Source organism: Vulpes lagopus, chromosome 8, assembly GCF_018345385.1.
Source record: "Vulpes lagopus strain Blue_001 chromosome 8, ASM1834538v1, whole genome shotgun sequence".
Lineage (NCBI taxonomy): Eukaryota > Metazoa > Chordata > Mammalia > Carnivora > Canidae > Vulpes > Vulpes lagopus.
In genome coordinates, this window is record NC_054831.1 from 116482504 (window position 1) to 116504279 (window position 21776).

Below are 21776 nucleotides of genomic sequence, written 5' to 3' on the forward strand. Positions count from 1 at the left end.
TCAATCCAAAAAAAATACAAAGAACAGATGGAATCAACAACAAACAGAAATATAAAAGACTGAAACCAAGATACATTAAAATTTACATTAAATTGTAAATGAACTAAGTACTCCAATTAAAAGGAAAAGACTGCAGACTAGATTTTAAAAACAGCAATAATTATATGATACAAAAGATACAGTATACAAATACTAATCAAAAGAAATTTGTCTAGTTAAAAAGAAACTTGTTTAGTTAGAAAAGGAGATTGTAAGAAAAATTTTATGAGTTGAAATGGGACATTGGGAACATAAAAAATTATAACAACTTTATATCACATGTCTATATAGACATATAGACACATAAATCAAAAAGTTACAGAATTAAATGAAGAAAAAATTCAATCATAGATACTGAATGAACATAACAGAAAATTGCACAATATGGAACCCCTGGGTGGCTAGGCGGTTAAGCATCTGCCTTGGTTCAGGGTGTGATCCTGGAGTCCTGGGATCAAGTCCCACATTAGGCTCCTTGTATGGAGCCTGCTTCTCCCTCTACTTATGTCTCTGCCTCTCTTTCTTTGTGTCTCTCATGAATAAATAAATAAAATCTAAAAAAAAAAAAAAAGAAAATTGCACAATACATATAAGGTATAAATAACATATCTGATTAACACAGTGTACCTAATTAACATAATGAACATTGAAGCCAAGAGTATTTCTGTCATGTTCCTATGAAATACTAATCAATAACAACCATATGCTGGGTTATAAGCAAATCTCAACAAATTTTAAAGGATTGGAACTGTATGGAATATGTTTTCTGACCACTGCAGATTTAAACCAGAAGTCATATTAAAAATACAGAAAATCGGGATCCCTGGGTGGCGCAGCGGTTTAGCGCCTGCCTTTGGCCCAGGGCGCGATCCTGGAGACCCAGGATCGAATCCCACGTCGGGCTCCCGGTGCATGGAGCCTGCTTCTCCCTCTGCCTATGTCTCTGCCTCTCTCTCTCTCTCTCTGTGACTATCATAAATAAATAAAAATTAAAAAAAAAAATACAGAAAATCTTCAAATGTTTGGAAATTAAGAAATACATTTTTAAACACCTCGCTGGTAAAAGAAAATATAATAGTGACTGGAAAATATTTTTACTGAATGATAATAAAATTGTAACATAAACTTTTAGAATGAAGCTAAGCAGGGAATAGTTAAAGCCCTAAATGTGTACATTAGGCAGAAAAAAAACCCTAAAATTCAATGATCGAAGCTTCTATATAAAGAAAGAATTTGAAAAGGGATAAATTAGACATAAAGAAAGTAGAACAAAAGAAATAAAGGTTCAGTAGAAATGAATTAAGCAAAAAATATGCAGAAGAGAAACTCAAAAAGACTGAAAACTGTTATTTTTTATTTTTTATTTTCTGAAAATTGGTTCTTTAAAAATAAAACTGAAAAACTACAAGCAAGATCAATCAGAAAAGAGAGATGTCACAAATTATCAAAATGCGGAACAGAAAATAGTACATCATTACAGAACCAACAGTTGTTAAAATGATGAGGATTTTGTAAAAATAATGCTGCAATAAAAAAAGATAGTAACAGAAAAAAATGCTCTTAAGTGTTCATTACATAGTAGAAATAATACATAATCTCATATAAAGTAATAATCATTTGGTGAAAAAGAAATAAAGCTACAAAAACTTTAGGGACTGCTCCCAAATATTTCAAAATTCCTAAATCATTATTTTGCATTACATTATTTTGCATTACATATTTTGCATTATTTTGTTTTAAAGTTTATAAGAAATGGAACATGATTTACATGTTCCCTAGACAAATTGGACTATTACTAAGCATAGTTGAACTTATTCATTTAGATATAAATGTAAAATCCATTTTTAAGATAGAACTTTGAGTTAGTAAAATTGTTGTTCGTTCCAAAGTATTCAAATTCATACCCTCCACCCCCAAATGGCAGATACAAGTCTTTTGTGTGCAAGCAGTTGTTAGTGTAATACACTTGGCCTCTCTCTTGCTCCCTCCCCCTCACTACTTCCCAGGAGAAGAGGAGGAATTTAATTGGATTGAGTTTGAAAGGACATATTGGTATGTATAGGGCAGCCCCCTTCCTATTAAGGCTCAGCTTTTGAGGAACACCTGATCTGCTCTGGCCCTCAAACTTGAAATTATATCTTAGGGAGCTCTACCTTGCCTCCTTAAAGCTCTGTTTGTGACTGAGGGTAACTTTGCCTAAATCTGGAGCTCACAAAGGCAAAGCTCATTTGCTGTAGACATATGTTCCACTCTCTGTTACGAATTTTATCAGAAAGAAAGGTGATATGCTGGTCTCCTATCTGCTTTATTCTTATTTTCTTATGAGTTGGTCCAGCACTTTGGTGGAGAAGAGTAGTGTTTTAATTGAGCTCTTTCAAACCCCAAATGAGTAAGCATATTTTGCTCCTTATATCAATTTCAGTCTTCCAAGAAGGGAAGGATTTCTCCCCTATCTGCAGACACGACAGACCTAAGACAAAGGCAATAAGTTAAATTTTATAAAACTGTTACACATGATTCTTGTGTTCAAAGGAAGTCAGGTTGGGCGCCTGGGTGGCTCCGTGGGTTAAGCATCTGCCTTCAGTTCAGGTCATGATCCTTAGAGTTCCAGGATGGTGTCCAGCATCAGGATTCCTGCTCAGCAGGAGTCTGCTTCTCCCTCTGCCCTCACCCTACTTGTTCTCTCTCTCTCTCTCTCTCTCGCTCAAATAAATAAATAAAATCTTTAAAAAAGCAAAGCAAGTCTGGTTGATTAAATTGCTCCCTTTGAAGAAAAAAAAAACCAAAAGTGGTCATATTTTTCTTTTTCTTTTTATATTTTTATCTATACATATGTAAGTGTACATTACATACACACATATATTTAATATATGAATAATGATTTTATTCAAATAATCCCTACTGTGGCATAATAAAAATATATTTATAGATCTATATTTGGTCTTTAAAAAAAGGACATTATGAAAAAATTTATGCCGACATGCATGAGGATTTAGACTGAGAGAAAATTTTCTTGTAAAATACAATTCACTGCAACTAAAAAACCCCCACAATAATGGGTCAGTAATAAGTGGGAGTTGAGATTAGTAAAATGAGTACTTAATCATACTTGGAACTTTTTATTCCTTCAAATCACCATATGAATTAAGAACTGTGATTTAACATCTGAGTTTTCTTAAAATATATGCTGAATAAAGGTCAAAGAAACAAAGTAAGGAAAAGTTATACTTGATTTTAATAATGGGCTTTAAAGAAAATTTCTTATTTAAATTAAATTAATTAACATATACTGTATTATTAGTTTCAGAGGTAGAGCTCCGTTGATTCTATATATAATACCCAGGGCTCATTACATCACATGCCCTCCTTACTGTCCATCACCCAGTTACCACATTCCCACCCTCTCTCCTCCAGCAACCCTCAGTTTCTTTCCTATGGTTAAGAGTCTCTAATGGTTTATCTCCCTCTCTGATAATGTCTTGTTTTATTTTTCCCTCCTTTCCTCTATGCTCCTGTTTTGTTTCTTTTTTTAAATCTTTTTTTTTTAAATTTTATTTATTTATGATAGGCACACAGTGAGAGAGAGAGAAGCAGAGACATAGGCAGAGGGAGAAGCAGGCTTCATGCACCAGGAGCCCGATGTGGGATTCGATCCCGGGTCTCCAGGATCGCGCCCCGGGCCAAAGGCAGGCGCCAAACCGCTGCGCCACCCAGGGATCCCTCCTGTTTTGTTTCTTAAATTCCACATATGAGTGAAATCCTATAACTGTCTTTCTCTGACTGACTTATGTGTAGTTAAGTAAACTGGCATCACCAGATTTTAGTGATGCCACTAACAACACCTATGAAGGTCATAAGATGCCTGACACCTCAGAAAAAGAGGACCTAAAAAGAAATAAAAGCATCTGGAAAACTAGGCTGCATTACAGCAAACATGACATAGTTTTATTTTCTCATTTGATGTTCACAACTGAACTCTCATTTGAGTTCATTTGGAGTACTTACAAATCTCTAACATTTCTCATACATAAGGGGCTATCATTTTCAATTTTCACATATAATTTTCCCATTTGGGTTGGAATAAACAAAAAATGATAATATATACTCTGATTTGTTAGCAACTATTACTCTTGCTCATTAATTTAATACAAAGAGCTCTAAATATTCTAGCATCTAAAATAGTTTTTATCACTTACATATAAGCTATAAATTCCTGTAATTAAGATGAATAATACATGATGAAATATTCTTTTGTAGATAGGCACAACAAGGAATAATTTATTAAGCCACAGTTGTGGTTTACTGTGCCCAAACTGTTAATACAAACAAGGTTTTTTTTCCCCTAACCAGATGTTGCACTGAACACCTGCTTTGCTGAGACTTGAAAATCTGGTACCTGCTAGGAAGGTGTTTACGTGACCAGAACCCAATAAACACCTTGGGCAATAACTTCCTAGTAAGTTTTCATGGTAGAGACAACATTTCACACATGTTGTCATAATTGAACGCTGGAGGAATGAAGCATGTTCTGTATGACTACATCAGGAAAGGACTACTGGCAGCTTGCATCTGTTTTGTTCTAGGCTTTGTTTCATGTGCCTTTTCCTTTGGCTGACTTTGCTTTCTATTCTTTCACTGTAATAAATCTTATCCATGACTCTGACAACATGCCAGGTCCTGTGAGTTCTCCCAGAGAAACATCAAACCTTAGGGATGGCCTTTGGGACCCCTGAGACAGTACCCCTCATTTATTTTTAAGTGACATTGACGTAAAATTTCAAAAGAGGGCTAAAAATCTACAATACAATATAATTGACTATAATTGACTTGGTTCAAAGAGGTCATGCATTGACTCCTTCTAAGCAACATATCAAATTATTATAATCCTTCTAGATATAAAAGCATTCCCAAATCCTTAAAATTGGTTTTTGTTAAACGGTTTCTGACATAAATTTCAAGAGTTAGAAACACAAGGCCAACCTTCAATCACATGAAGTCATATAATGGAAATTAATTAGAACGGTTCTTAGAATTTTTTTCTCATTTAAAGTCACAAACCCATGTATCTATTTCACTCCTTCTTCCTTTTGAACTCTTAATCTACTTTGCCCCTTTTCATATTCAGCTGACATTCCTGCTTTCCATTTCATCATGATAATAGTAGCAATCAAAAGAGAACTTCCACATCTACCAAACTCTAGATTTACCAACATTCCAGGTTTTTCACCAATTAATGCTTATTTCTACTCATATTTTAAGATTGTAAGAAGAGTATCTGAGGTCAGTTTTTTTAATAAAATGATGTAACACTATGACTTGTGATCCATTATTAAATAACACCAAAATTAGTCATGTAACAGCATAACATTGGAGAAAGGACCTTAGAAACCATACAGTTTGTCTACTTCCATGTGTGAAGACATACAATTAATAGATTTTAATACCTCAACTAAAAATAAAAGCAAATCCAAAATGTAGGAAGGGAAGACAATATTTTAACTTTGTATATCTTCACTTTCAAAGTACTCTTTAAAACATAAAGTTGTGGGGTCACCAAAGTCTAAAATAAAATCCCTTCTTTATTAAAGAATTGTAAGTCTTTTTATATGATGAGGCTTTCAACAAAAAGAAAGAATAATTATCTAAAACACAAAGCAAAAACTTATTTGTTACACAGATTTGTGGGATGTGTGGGGTTCTTTTATTTTAAATAAAGTAAGTTTCTATGGATCCATTTCTGATTGATTTCTTTCCTATTTCTTTTAATCTACCCTTAGGAAATTTATTTATGGCATGGAACATAACATAGAATGCCATGCAGTACTAGTTCTTCACTTTGCCTCCCTCCAACAGATGTGAGTTACCTCCATTAATAGAGAGGGGGTCAGATTTAGGTAAACTTTATACTTAGGTGATATATATATATATAAATATATATATACACACACATATATATCACTTAGGTGATATATATATATATATATACACACACTTAGGTGATATATTATATATATTATATTTATATTTATAAGATATATATAAGCTTCTACTAAAATATGTAACTTTAACATTTCTCTCCAGATAAAGAAGAGAAAGCAAGTAAGAGTGCCAGGAAAGAAATAAAAAGTTTGCCTCTTTTACAGTTTTCATTTTTAATAAAAATCCAATATTGTAAATGTACACAGCAATACTTCTATAGACACCAATTTAGCCTAGGTAGCCACAAAATATGACACTTGTGTGGGCAATGAAAGACATTAGAAAATGAGCATCCATTACTATTCCTGCCTTTAAGAAATATATTCCCCAGCAAGGCCCATGAGCTCAAACACTGGTACTCAATATTTTCACAGCATCTTAGAAGGGATACCCTTAAGACAATGGCCTTCTCCTAAAGGAAATACAATGTGGATACAAAGTTTATAAAAACAAGAGAATCAGTAAAGATATGATGATTAGCTGTTAAATTAAGGAAAATAATTTATTAAAAAAATAAACCAAAGTTGCTGACAATATAATATGTATATTATGTGTGTGTGTTGTGTATGTAAGCTCTCTATTCTCCAATCCTAAAAAGATAAGGATTTGGGCAAATGAAATATTCACCAGTAAATAGAAAAAGAAATGAGTGGTATTCCCACTTCCTTCCCAGGTCCTTGGGTTGCCCTGAGATATAATGTGGTTGGGAATGAAGAAAAGAGACAGGACTATGAAACTTGCCATTCAAGGGTATAAGGTACAATTAAAAAATGAAATGGTCCCAAGTCATACTATCTTTCAAAGGATTTGTTTCTCTGAAATATCTAGATAAAAGGAATTTCATTCCCTGAAAGATTTGATGCAGGCCCAATTACTGCTTCTCTACATAATTCCTGACACAGTATATAAAAAATCAAGGAAAAAGACAGTAAGCCCCAATAACACATTTTATTATTCTAGGATTTTAAGTGTATATGTTAAAGGCCTATTGAAATTAGCTACATAAAAATATCGTATCTATCAAATAAAAACTTCTAAGGGTAAGGAAAAAACATCAACAAGAAAAAAAATAGAAAATAAAGCTTAAGAAGAAGATACCAAACATGCTCAAGTATATTCAAATCATATAAAAAAAGATAGAAAGGTTAAAGGTGTATCATATTTTTGAAAACTGTCAATTGACAACTGAAGATTTAAAATGAACTATGGTAGATACTGAAAAAGCAAAAAATAAAATGTGAAAAATGAAAATAAAATACCAAACAAAACAATGCTACCACTAACCAGGGTAATTTCACCACTGCCATCAGTAAGATTAATGGGAAGTCATTTGGAACCATCAATGTTAGCTGTCATTTTTTTTTTTAAGATTTTATTTATTTATTCATGAGAGACACAGAGAGAGGCAGAGACACAGACAGAGAGAGAGAAGCAGGCTCCACTCAAGGAGCCTGATGTGGGACTCGAACCCAGGAATCAGGATCATGCTCTGAGCCAAAGGCAGGTGCTCAACCGCAGAGCCACCAGGCATCCCAGCTGTTGCTTAATATAATGGTAATCATACTATGTTGTGCTGGATACATGTCTCAGTGCTTTGGAGTTTCTAAGAGAAGCTAAGTGGGCTGGTTTTGGGAGCCTTCCTCTACTAGGTCAGAGGATGTTTTGTGATTCAGGATGCTGCTTAAGGAAAGACCCTTCCCTAATCAAAATCTTTGAATACAAAATCTTTGAATACCACTATTTCACAATATTATAAAAACAGAACTTTTTGGATGAAATAAAAACGTAGTTCTTTGAGGAATCACAAAACATTAGTGGGTATTAATAATTTCTTCTTTACTGTTTATCTGTACAACTAAATAGACTTCACCTGGGCACCTGCCTGGGTGGCTCAGTCAGTTAAGCATCTGCCTTCAGCTCAGGTCATGATTCTTGGGTCCTAGAATTAAGCACTAGAGCAGGCTCCCTGCTCAGCAAGAAGTCCACCTTTTCCTCTCCCTCTGCCCCTCCTCCCACTTGTATGTGCCCCCTCTCAAATAAGTAAAAAAGTTTTTTTTTTTTTTAAAGATTTTATTTATTTATTCATGAGAGACACAGAGAGAGAGGCAGAGACACAGGCAGAGGGAGAAGTAGGTTCCATGCAGGGAGCCCGATGTGGGACTCAATTCCAGGACTTCAGGATCACGCCCTGGGCTGAAGGCAGCGGTAAACCACTGAGCCACCGGGCTGCCCAAATAAAAAAAATCTTAAAAATAAATGAATAAATAAATAAATAGACTTTACTTACTATTAAAAAAGCATAACTGTAAGGACATAAGAGACTATAAACTACTAGAGGACAGGACTATATATACTAATATCATACTGCAGTCCAGTGATGATTTGCGTGTTAATTACATGATACAGTTGTTCTCCCTGTACAGATCATAGGAAAGAAATAATAACAAGCATACGTAGCACATCTACTCTGATGAAGTCTCACTGTACCAGTGCAATAATAAAAACTTTTGCTTTCACTGTGGCATACCTGAAAATGTGTCAGCATGTGTGTCTGTTATGTCTTTTCAAGCATTAGTACCTATGAAATGAATGCTTCTCATCTTTGGGATATAAATTCTTTCCAAGTTTCAAAAACATCAAGAACCTTACTGAGGTCTCACAATAAAAATAACATGATAGGGACGCCTGGGTGGCTCAGCAGTTAAGTGCCTGCCTTTAGCTCGGGGCATGATCCTGGAGTCCCTGGTTCGAATCCCACATCAGGCTTCCTGCATGGAGCCTGCTTCTCCGGCTGCCTATGTCTCTGCCTCTCCCTCTCTGTGTCTCTCATGAATAAATAAGTAAAATCTTTAAAAAATAATAATAATATGATAAAAGTATCTTTTTTTAAAAGGATGGGTTAAAAAAGGGAACAATATGCAAAAAGACAATAACTCTAAGAAAATCTGCAAATGCTATTTTACTTTCTTTGTTATAAAATTTTCTGAAAGTTTCAAGTTTTTATTTCATTCAGATCACCTGAAGCACAGCTTATTATAAGGGTAAAGCTTTACAGCCTGTCACATATTTCATTCATTTTTGAAGTGCTTTGCATTAAAAATATTCTTGATCCAACATCCAAAATCCAGTATCTGATTATACATAAGGCATTTTTATAAAACTAAAACTAATCTTTAAATAACTAAAAGAAAAAAAGATATTCTCAGAGATGAAATTGAGTACTACAAAATTTGGGCAATTCATACCTCATCAGTGTTATAGATAATCTGGAGTCCTGAAGAAATCATTTCCACAAGGTAAAGGAGATAGAGTGACACTGTATTTATCTGAAAACAAACGACATTAAAAGGTTAAAGGAAATAACAAAAAGACTATGTTATGAAATTATATGTAAGAGCTAAAATTATAAGTCATTTCCTCTAATAGTAGCAAATAAAAACTATTTCCTTTCCTATTGTGAAATAAAGGAGCTGAGTGTTTAGCTCATCATAAAATCCTAGCTTTGAATATAAAACTCTAAAATCCTCAAATTCATTGTGATGGTTAATACCTGATTAGGGAAATGGCTGCAAATAGAACTGTTAGCAACTGTTTCTATAACATTTGTTCTCTAAGATTTACTTTCAAATTTTGGGTTTAAAGTACTCTATTTTGAAGTCATTTTGCCCCACAGGCAGTTATGTAATGTTAATTCATCTCAAATGTATGTAAATGAAAAAGTTATTTGGCAAGTAAGATATTAGGACTTTGCCAGTACACCATAAACAATAGGCAGTGCATCTTGAAAACAGTCTTATTCTCAGACAATACAGAATTTATGTAAACAACTGCAGGGACATATTAATTTTAATCAATGGTATAGCATATAAAATATATTTGTGAACAAATGAGTTTTATAAACAAATGAGCCACTTTTTTCTTTTAATCTATTCAAGATAGACATTATATGATATAAACAAAAAATATGTCCATTTTAACAAAACCAGATTCTCGCAGAAGCCTGAATGGGTGTGTAAATTGTGTCAAGTAAGTAAGTAGTGAAAGACAAATACTACAAACCTTGAATATGCTAAATGAAACAAGCCAGTCATAAAAGACCATATATTGTATGATTCCATGTACATAAAAATCATAGAAGAGGAATATTCAAAAAGATAGGAAGTAGACTGGTGATCACCTAGGGCAAGGGGGTTTTGGGTAGATAGGAAGTAACTGCTAAAGAGCACAGATTTCTTTATGGAGTAATGAAAATGTTCTGAAATTAACTGTGATAGTGATTGCACAACTGTGAATATAATAATAACCATTGAATTGTACACTTTAAATAGGTGAATTGTATGTTCTGTGAGCTATATCTCAATAAAGCTGTTATATAATAAACACATAGGAATCAGTAAAAGAACTTTCATTTAGCTAGGAAAATGGTAAGTTAAAATCAAAGAAAAAGCACAATTTAATTTAGTGCTGGTGTGATTCTAACCCAGAAGAGTATTTATTACCTTCTAACAGCCTTGGTGGCTCATGTCTTCCTTGACTCACTTTCAGTCCTTACTGAGTAACTGACAGAAAGTCAGGGCAGAAAGTTATTTGTGTCCCAGAGGCCTTGGCAAAGTGGCTTTATGCTAGCAGGTGTGTTGGGTAGTGCTGCCTAATCATTTCTGCCTTAGACATCTTTGCCACAAGCACTTCATCCCAAACATTCTCAGTGTGTACATTTTCTTCACATCACCACCTGGCCATAAAGCAATTTTGCCATAAAAGATTTAAAAAAAAAAAACTGGTTGACAGATTCGACAGTTTAGTTTCATTTCTCCATTGATGTGAAACTCCCACTTTTATATTATATAAATCTTATAGTTTTATAATTATTCTTTGTATTCCATACTTTCTATATTATATAAATCTTAGCCCTCATAATGGTCTCTTTACAGTGATCCAGATGTTTGAATTCACATTTCCCACACGAGTACGGAGTGCCTATGAACAGCATGTGACAATATGCCAAAAACAAACATATAGTGTAGATGGTGTTCACAAAGCAATGCAAAGCTTTGTTACAAATATGAAAGTGCTACCCCTCTTAATGAAGGAAGAAATTTTAGTGAAAAAAGAAAAAAGTGTAATGCCAGATGAGGAGGCAAATCAACAAGCAAAAAAAAAGTATTACTCTAAACAAAAGACTTTGAAAACAAATGCTTAGGTACGATCCAAATAATAAATTCAGTTATTTGCACAATAGTGCCATGAATTTACACATATATTTTTTTAAGATTTTATTTATTTATTCATGACAGACAGAGAGAGAGAGAGAGAGAGAGAGAGAGAGAGGCAGAGACACAGGCAGAGGGAGAAGCAGGCTCCATGCAGGACGACATGGGACTCAATCCCAGGTCACCAGGATCACGTCCTGGGCTGAAGGTGGCACTAAACCGCTGCGCCACCGGGCTGCTCTACACATATTTTAAATGTATTTAGTGTTCTATATTCTGCAATAAGGTTTTAGTTTTGTCATTCATTTTTCATGTTATATTATGTCCTTTTTAACGTTCCTCTTTTATTTTTTGTGATTTTATCTTTCAAAGTAAAACTGCCTTACAGCCAATTAGTTATGCGGTGAAAATACATGCAATGAAAATTGTGGCAGCAAAGATGTGAACTGCAAAACTACTTAACACTGCCGCCAGGGCCTGGCAGTGCTGATGGCTCTTTCAGGAAGCAGAACTGTCTTGGACACTGCCTGACTTTTCAGCATTCAAAATCCAGAGGTTAAAAAAAACAAAACAAAACAAAACCAAAATCCAGGGGTTGTCAGGATCTTGTCATGGGTTCAAGTGAGCAAGACACAATGATACAGGAGTCTCGTTTTAGGGTTTTTAGACTGACATTAATTTTTGAGTGACCCCTCTTAAAACATGGTAAACATGGTAGAGAAGAGCTTCAAACCATTGCCAGGCTCACCCAAATATTTTCTTATAGCACTGACACTGGTCTATCAGAAATGACTTCAAAGAAATGTCATTGCAGCCATTATAGCTACACCTCCAAGAGCTCTCTGCTCTGACTTGCAGAATGCCTCTGTGAGAAAATATCATTAAGTGGCAAATTGTACAGAAACAGCCAAATAACAGGTCAACCAGTATTTATTTAAAATCTACCATGAGGCAGGTACTAAGCCTGAATTCTGGGATAAAAAATAAATGAGCTGGTATCTTCTGAAAATTGTATTTCAAATAGTAAACATATTTGTCAAAGCAAAAAAATACATAAAATCTAATTAGATTATAATTATAAGAAGGTCAAGCAACTACATATTCATATAATACTAATTCTCCAAGGTACTGGTTACAAAAAAGTGTTAAGAATTTCTGCTGCATAGAAATGGGGACACTGCTTTCCATGACTGGAGGAGTCATACTAAAGTAAGACATTTCAGATCTCTAGAGAGACAGAGGGACTATAAAAAGGACATATTCTTATTTTAGTAAAGAATATATGAATAATAAGTATTCTGTGTTAAAGACAGCAGAACCAAATGATGAGCAGGAAGACAACTCATTAAAAAGCATATATAATATCTATATCCTAAAAACAAGGCAACAGGATGTCCAGCTAAAAGCAGTACACAGATATAAGAGAAAAAGAAATGAAAGCAAAACATAAAATACCATAGTATGTTCTTAGCCCAGGTATAAAATTTAATATACGAGACAAAATTTATAGACTCCAGAAATGCCTTTTGGGATTACATTTCAATGTTATGCTTATAGCTTTGTTGAAGGTTGATATAACAAAAATGAAGTGTCATGTAACAAAAATTTCTGATTTACTGTTCTATCACTGCCTACTGTCTTTTATTCCATAGTTCCTAAGTGTTGGCATTCTTCTAAATTTGATAATAAGTATAAGCTTTTGTCACAGAAAAAACTGTGGGATTCTTTCTTTGAGATAGGGAACAATATTATAAGCCATCCACTTGCCCTTTTCTGCTTGCTGACCAAGACCACAATCTGACTTAATAATGCTCAGTCACAGTAACTAACTCAGCCCTGGTGGCTCCCATTTCACTACCTCATTTTAGGGTTGGTTTTCTGCTTATGTTTTGAACAATTTAAGAAATCTACTTCATCCAATTTGTAAATAGCTCCAAATCTTCTATGATGTAGAGTATGCAGAGAGAAGAAGAAAACATACAGTACTCTCCTCTTACCTGAAGATGACCGTATTCTTCATAGGAAAGGACCTCATCTCCCGTGTGCACATTGAAAACAGAGTGAAGACAGGTTGCTGGGCGTGGGTCCTGCTTAAACTGCTGGACCTAAAATCAAATACAAAATTCAAATAGTACTAATAACTCACACTATCACCCAAATTTAGAGATTATAAATTATTTTTCATGAAACCTTTCAATAAGGAAAGCTGTAGTCTAAAGGCAGAGTACAGAGCAAAGTAGACATGTTATTTTTTCTAAAGAAACAAAACACTGACAAAATTCATAAGTACTAAGGTAATACTTAACATGATTGTAGAATATTTAAATGATATTTCAAAAACAGCAAATCAAGTGTAATAGGGAGCTTGTGAATATGGTAGCAGCAGAGTTTGCAGTTTGTTTTGTATTCATTTTATTTTAGAGTTAAATAATAGTTTACTCTGTGGGACAGTATTTCAGGGATTACATCCCACTGTATTGCTATTTGGAAATGCTTCCATGACACTCAACGAAAAGGTGGTTCAGACCTCATGCTAATTCAGTAAGTGTTCAAAACTTCAAATACTGTTTCCTTTTCTAAGGATCAAAAATTGTAACCTTCGTACCTATCAACTTGTTTTGACTTCCTTTGCCACATATACTCTCTTTACTAAGGTACCAATTCCAAGAGAACATAGGATATACCCGCACTATTAACTGCACATAAAGTTTAACCATTTAAAAAAAAAGTTTAACCATTTTAGAGTACTAAGTAAATATTAAATGATACAACAAACTCCAAGGACCAAAAATGAAATCCATCTTCTTTTTTAGAGCCTGTTCAATTTGGTGAATATTTCCTGATACCAATCATAGTCAAGTACTGTGCTAGTCCCTGGAAGTATGAGATGCATAAAAACAGAGGATGAATCAATTAACGCATAGTTATATGTAAAGGGAATGATTTTTTTCTTCCTTCGAAAATATATAAGTGGTTATAATATATATCTGTGATGTCATGATCTTGCATTGCTTCACTTGGCTAATGAAGCACATAGAACCATATTATTTTCCTCACCTTCAAAATCCTTCTCATCCTTAAAATTCTATCCCCCCAAAATATCTTCTTTTATAAAGTCCCTTCTGAACTGTTTCTCACATTTCTTCCTTTGGACTCCATATCAAGGTGCTTATCCTTCAATAATTTCTCCTCTTTTCTATTAGTTGTCTGTGACTTTCACTATCTTATAACTTTCTAGCAGTTACATTATCCAATATGGTAGCTGATGGGGAACAGAGGGCTAATTGGGACAAAGCACAGTGGGTATCCCACAAAGGACCTGCTCCTAGAGTGGGATATGTGTGACATTCCTCAGGAAGTTTCTAATTGTCTTAATGTTAATGTCTTGCTGAAGGGAAAAACAATCTTTAACCTGACCAAGGCAAGGTTTCCAGTATCTAGTAGGTCCTCCTGACCATATGAAAATGCTTTTGAAATATTTTCCCTACCTCAACCAACTCCCAGGTATATAATCAGCCACTCCTCAGAAGGCCAACGCAGCACTTGAGGAGTCCTTGAAATAGGCAGAGGGACATTCCTCTAGGAACTCAACTGTTTTAATACTTTGCTAAAGGCAAAAGGCAATCTTAGCCCAATCCCCAGGATCCTGTAAGGCTCCTTTACCCTATAAAAGTTTCTTTAGAAATTTCCTTTATTTCTAAACCCCCCAAGATATGAATTGGCAATCATCCCCCAAGCTATGGCCCACGAATTTACATCTGAAGGATCTCATGACTAAAGTTTTACTAGATGAGGCATTCAACTTGGCAAAGAAGAAGTCAAACTCTCCCTCTTCGCCAATGACATGATACTCTACATAGAAAACCCAAAAGCCTCCACCCCAAGATTGCTAGAACTCATACAGCAATTTGGTAGCGTGGCAGGATACAAAATCAATGCCCAGAAATCAATGGCATTTCTATACACTAACAATGAGACTGAAGAAAGAGAAATTAAGGAGTCAATCCCATTTACAATTGCACCCAAAAGCATAAGATACCTAGGAATAAACCTAACCAAAGAGGTAAAAGATCTATACCCTAAAAACTATAGAACACTTCTGAAAGAAATTGAGGAAGACACAAAGAGATGGAAAAATATTCCATGCTCATGGATTGGCAGAATTAATATTGTAAAAATGTCAATGTTACCCAGGGCAATTTACACGTTTAATGCAATCCCTATCAAAATACCATGGACTTTCTTCAGAGAGTTGGAACAAATTATTTTAAGACTTGTGTGGAATCAGAAAAGACCCCGAATAGCCAGGGGAATTTTAAAAAAGAAAACCATAGCTGGGGGCATCACAATGCCAGATTTCAGGTTGTACTACAAAGCTGTGGTCATCAAGACAGTGTGGTACTGGCACAAAAACAGACACATAGATCAATGGAACAGAATAGAGAACCCAGAAGTGGACCCTGAACTTTATGGTCATCTAATATTCGATAAAGGAGGAAAGACTATCCATTGGAAGAAAGACAGTATCTTCAATAAATGGTGCTGGGAAAATTGGACATCCACATGCAGAAGAATGAAACTGGACCACTCTCTTTCACCATACACAAAGATAAACTCAAAATGGATGAGAGATCTAAATGTGAGACAAGAGTCCATCAAAATCATAGAAGAGAACACAGGCAACACCCTCTTTGAACTCGGCCACAGTAACTTCTTGCAAGATACATCCACAAAGGCAAAAGAAACAAAAGCAAAAATGAACTATTGGGACTTCATCAAGATAAGAAGCTTTTGCACAGCAAAGGATACAGTCAACAAAACTCAAAGACAACCTACAGAATGGGAGAAGATATTTGCAAATGACATATCAGATAAAGGGCTAGTTTCCAAAATCTATAAAGAACTTATTAAACTCAACACCAAAGAAACAAACAATCCAATCATGAAATGGGCAAAAGACATGAAGAGAAATCTCACAGAGGAAGACATGGACATGGCCAACATGCACATGAGAAAATGCTCTGCATCACTTGCCATCAGGGAAATACAAATCAAAACCACAATGAGATACCACCTCACACCAGTGAGAATGGGGAAAATTAACAAGGCAGGAAACAACAAATGTTGGAGAGGATGCGGAGAAAAGGGAACCCTCTTACACTGTTGGTGGGAATGTGAACTGGTGCAGCCACTCTGGAAAACTGTGTGGAGGTTCCTCAAAGAGTTAAAAATAGACCTGCCCTATGACCCAGCAATTGCACTGTTGGGGATTTACCCCAAAGATTCAGATGCAATGAAACGCCGGGACACCTGCACCGCGATGTTTCTAGCAGCAATGGCCACAATAGCCAAACTGTGGAAGGAGCCTCGGTGTCCATCGAAAGATGAATGGATAAAGAAGATGTGGTTTATGTATACAATGGAATATTACTCAGCAATTAGAAACGAAAAATACCCACCATTTGCTTCAACGTGGATGGAACTGGAGGGTATTATGCTGAGTGAAATAAGTCAATCGGAGAAGGACAAACAGTGTATGTTCTCATTCATTTGGGGAATATGAATAATAGTGAAAGGGAATATAAAGGAAGGGAAAAGAAATGTTGGGAAATATCAGGAAGGGAGACAGAACATAAAGACTCCTAACTCGGGGAAACGAACTAGGGGTGGTGGAAGGGGAGGAGGGCGGGTGTTGGAGGGGAATGGGTGACGGGCACTGAGGTGGACACTTGACGGGATGAGCACTGGGTGTTTTTCTGTATGTTGGTAAATTGAACACCAATAAAAATTAATTAAAAAAAAAAAAAAGAAAGGTGCTATGATGAATGAAAAAAACACAATGAAGTAGTATGAAAGGTGTTCTGCTACATGAATTGGCAGTGTTTACCAAATAATTACTTTATATGTTATCTGTTCACCTCCAAGCCTGTGTTGTATTATGCATTTTGTTATATACTTAATATATGATTGATATTCCCTACTTATTTCATATTAAATATAAAATCTCATGTTTCTGTAAAAAAAAAATAAATAAATAAATAAAGTTTTACTAGATGGTAATAAATGACCTTTTTCCAATAGCCAGCCCCTCAAAGTCCTGAAAACCTGGCTTCCAAAATTCCTTAGAGAGTACACTATCCCCAAACCCCTCCCAACTTGAAAATAAATGATGGGCCACTTCTCTGGACTCCCAGGCAGCTCTTCCGAACCATGGGTCCTGTCTCCATGCATTAATAAAACCACCACTTTGCACCAAAAATGTCTCAAGAATTCTTTCTTGGTCATTGGCTCTGTACCTCACCATACCAAACCTTACCTATATTCTAAAATTTCATCAGTAGCCACTAACTACAGACAACTAAATAAATTACAATTAAAGAAAATTTAGAAATTCAGTCCCTCAGTCACACCTGACTACATATCAAATACTTAGTATCCATATATGACTAGTGGCTTCTGCATTGTTCAACACATTAATGCAGAACATTCTATTATCACAGAAAGTTCACTGAACAGTGCTGTGCTAGAGGGCTAATACCCTTTTATACCCCAAACCCGAAGAGGCCTGCAAATACCCCACAAACAAATACACAGCCCTCCTTCTCATTCAAGTCAACAATAAAAGCTAGGCCCTACCAGTAGATAATCAGGAATGAGAGGATGAGGATGAAGGTAGGGCTATGTATCTTTTTTTTTTTTAAGATTTTATTTATTTATTCATGAGAGAGAGAGGGGGGAAAGAGGCAGAGACATCGACAGAGGGAGAAGCAGGCTCCTCACAGCGAGCCTGATGCAGGACTCAATCCCTAGACCCAGGATCACGATCTGAGCTGAAGGCAGACGCTCAACCACTGAGCCATCCAGGTGTCCCCAGGATTTATATCTTCTATGTATACAGTGACCAAGCCATCCAGCATAAACTCAGAGAAGGTGAAAAGTCTGTTTCTTCTCAGTATCTGAAACTGCTGGCCACAGTCTTAGACTACACAAATAGAAATCAATGTGGTCACTCTTTTTACATTATTATCTCAAGATGCTGAATATTACTCGGGGCTCTTAGACAAAAATATGGTTAAATTAAAATTATACCTACTTGATAAAGATCTAAAAAGATGAGATTTTATTAGATTAATAAAGTTATTGCTACAGTTGACAATGTAGTGTTCGTCATTTGTCTTCAAGACATACAAATATCCAGCATGAGAATTTGTATTTGATCACTGTGCCAGGGTAAAAGCAACTCTTAAATGATTAAAGATACTCAAATGGGAAATTATGTAACTATGCTTTGAGTCTTAGAGCTGTTAAAAGACAAATAATTTAAAATTTCAGGAAAAAATATGATCCAAACTATAGATGCTCCGAATATTAATAGAGCGTATTATATGTGAATTATAGAGAGCAACTATTCTTGAAATCAGTCAAAAAATATGGGGACATTAATCTTTTTTATATATATATCTGGCACCTGCCAAGTAAAATAAATGATTAAACAAAAAATTTCATAGACCAAAAAAAATCCAGAATAATGTTTTCTCTACTTGTATTTTATTTAGATTTTTCCTGGAAACTTAAATCATTGTGAATAAACAGTTTGTCATTTAGGAAAAGGTGAATATTTTGTCATCCACTCTTAATTTATAATCTAACTCAGCATTTAGGTGCAAAAACTTATCTCATACGGGAATGCTGGAAGAACAAATTTTATAAAATTTTAATGATTTTTCACAAACTAGAAGCTACTCAGTAACATTTTAGATGAACAAATTATTTATGTAGATAGTTAGGAACAGCAACATTCATAGCCCATTATACAGGAAATCTGTGCCTTCTTAACTACTAAATGCAAACTGAATTTATTTTTAAAAATTCTGAATGCTTCTCTTTAGGGAGTATTAGAAAATAAAGTAAATGAGAGAATACATATATGAACATTTAGAGGTTAAAAAATATCTAATATGAATAAGTAGGCATTAAGAGGTAATACATTACAGAAATCAGATTGCTCTACACTCTGCAAATCAAGGACAACTCTATTCATTCAAAATGCATAATGAATTAAAATATCTCTTTTAGATAGTATTTTTAGAAAATGTGTCCGGAAGCATGTCATGATTTTACTTCAGAAGGCAAAGATGAACCTTAAGGTCAAACAGCAAATGATCACTACAAATATGTTCCACTTTAGTTTTAGGAAGAGGTCAAAAGATATATATATTTCACATTTTAAAATATGGTAACATTCCCTACTGCTGCAGGCTCATGAAGGAAATTGTGAGCATCAGTGAGGTGAAGGTTTGGTAGGAGGCAGTGAGCCAGACATGTGTGGTTAAATCTCTCAGAACCACTCCCTCATAGTCACATGTGAATTATGATATATCCTTCATTCACTCTACAAAGTTATGTGGATCAAGAAAGATTATAGGGGCGCCTCGGTGGCTCAGTCGGTCAAGTGTCTTGACTCTTGATTTCAGCTCAGGGTCATTATCTCAGGGTTAATGAGATAAAATCAAGCTCTGTCAGGCTCTGAGATAGGCAGCCTGCTTAAGATTCTCTTTCCCTCTCCCTCTGTCTGCACACTGCTCCCCCTCCACATGCATGTGCATGCACTCTAAGGAAAAAAAAAATTTACAACAATAAAAAATGCTTTAAAATCTGTAAAACCCTATATTTTGTGGTATGCATAAATACCTAATCCTAACGTGCTCCATACCTTCTTATATATTATTCTGATTGTCTAACATCATAACTACATAAAGAAAAGAAATGCTAATTCTTTATAATTTAAAAAATTTAAGACCTCTTAGGTTCCATTCAAGTCGTATTCAAAAGAAAATATAATTGAGAAGACTAGTCAGAAAAAGACAAATACCATATGATTTCATTCATGTGGAATTTAAGAAAAAAACAGATGAGCATATGGAAAGGGGAAAAAGAATAAAGGAGAGAGGGGAAACAAGCCATAAGTGACTCTTAATGACAAAGAACAAACTGAGGATTGATGGAGGAAGGCAGGTGGGGATGGGCTAGAAGCATGATGAATATTAAGGAGGGCACAAGTTGTGATGAGCACTTAGTATTGTATATAAGTGATGAATCACTGAATTACACTCCAGAAACCAATACTGCACAGTATGTTAACTAACAAAATTTAAATTTAAAAAAATTGTGAAGACTGGTTAAATAAGCCACAAGGAACTTTTTGTATCATCATTTCCTTTTGATAAACAATACTAATTTCAATCTGTCAGCTTGTTAAGTAAACATGAAATCCATGGCTCTCACAATGTTTCCTTGAGAGTAAAGTTAATTCACAGACATGAGGCATTCATGAAATGATAAATGTAAAATAACAGTAAATTATTCACACTTAGGAAAAAAATTTAATCAGAATTACTTTAAAATATATGACATACTAGTTTAATTCAAGTATACCAATATGACATTATTTTAACTACTGAAAAACCTTTATAATGATTTGCAAAGTGAAATCTTAGCAGACAACTACAGGTTTTTTACATATCTTTATTATCATTGGGTGAACAAATTTACTTTTTCTGCCAACTAACATTTTCTTGTTGCCACATCCTAATGGCAGAATATAATTTTTTTAGCTTCGACTTCAGATACAGATCTTAAGAAGAAAATGTGCAGTCACAAAAACTTAATGTAATAATCACAAGATAAAAACCTACAAAAATGTTAATTGATCAGAACTGACTGCATAATTAGTGATGTGCATCTTTGCCCATGAATCATTGAACCTGAGGGTAGTCTTAGGGAACTATGATATACTCACTAATGTATATGAATACTTAATATATTAGGACCTGGTGACACAGAGATGTAGTTAAGTAGGAGAAATATCACATTATATTTGTATAGAACTTTACAGTATTTATTATGTATATTATTTTAATAATAATTACTGACTATATTATTTTAATTTCCACAATAACCCTATAAAATATGCTATTTTCTAAGCCATTAATTCCTGTCCTCTCTACATGTAAATGATGAAGTATTTTTAAACTGAAGTTCACTTAAGCTAGGACAATCACATGAGCAAAAGGAATTTTGATAAGGATTTTCTTAAGTAATATAATATTTGTTAGAATTATAGATATTGTAAGGTTCCTGAGAAACTGAGTCTTTATCAAGCAAACACCAAATGCAAAATACAAACAAATTCAAGCCTAAATAACAATTCTCAATCATCTTATGCTTAAGATGTTTCTTCAATTTCAGTATTTCAAACCCTGGACTGGGAAGGCAGAGGCTGTTTTAACCCATCTAGACAGCCCCAGGATATGGCTTTACCTTTTGAAAGTACATTCTTCTTCAGAAGATGCTACTGCTATACTGGTTAAATTAATCCTTCAGAATGATGTGAGAATTCCAGTCCACACTAGTGTTTTACCTTATCGGCCTGACGCATATAGCAGTAGAGAATTCCTCTCATACATTTTATAGCAGAGTGCTCCAGCTCATGGGTTCTTCCCTTGTCATCATCAATGCGCCTGGGTGAGAGAGATAACTCATGAAGTA

The 21776-nt window shown here is 34.7% G+C and overlaps 1 protein-coding gene across 4 annotated transcripts in view; it reads right to left on the reverse strand.

The window, feature by feature from the left end:
* PHKB (phosphorylase kinase regulatory subunit beta) overlaps positions 1-21776 on the reverse strand; it is a 219759-nt gene that overhangs the window by 145590 nt on the left and 52393 nt on the right. For all 4 annotated transcript variants that reach the window (XM_041766919.1, XM_041766922.1, XM_041766920.1 and 1 more), the window contains exons 5-7: positions 21649-21748; positions 13226-13333; positions 9264-9344 (exon numbers count right to left, since the gene is read on the reverse strand). In XM_041766919.1, the coding sequence (XP_041622853.1) occupies positions 9264-9344; positions 13226-13333; positions 21649-21748 (289 nt within the window). The remainder of the gene's footprint in view (positions 1-9263; positions 9345-13225; positions 13334-21648; positions 21749-21776) is intronic.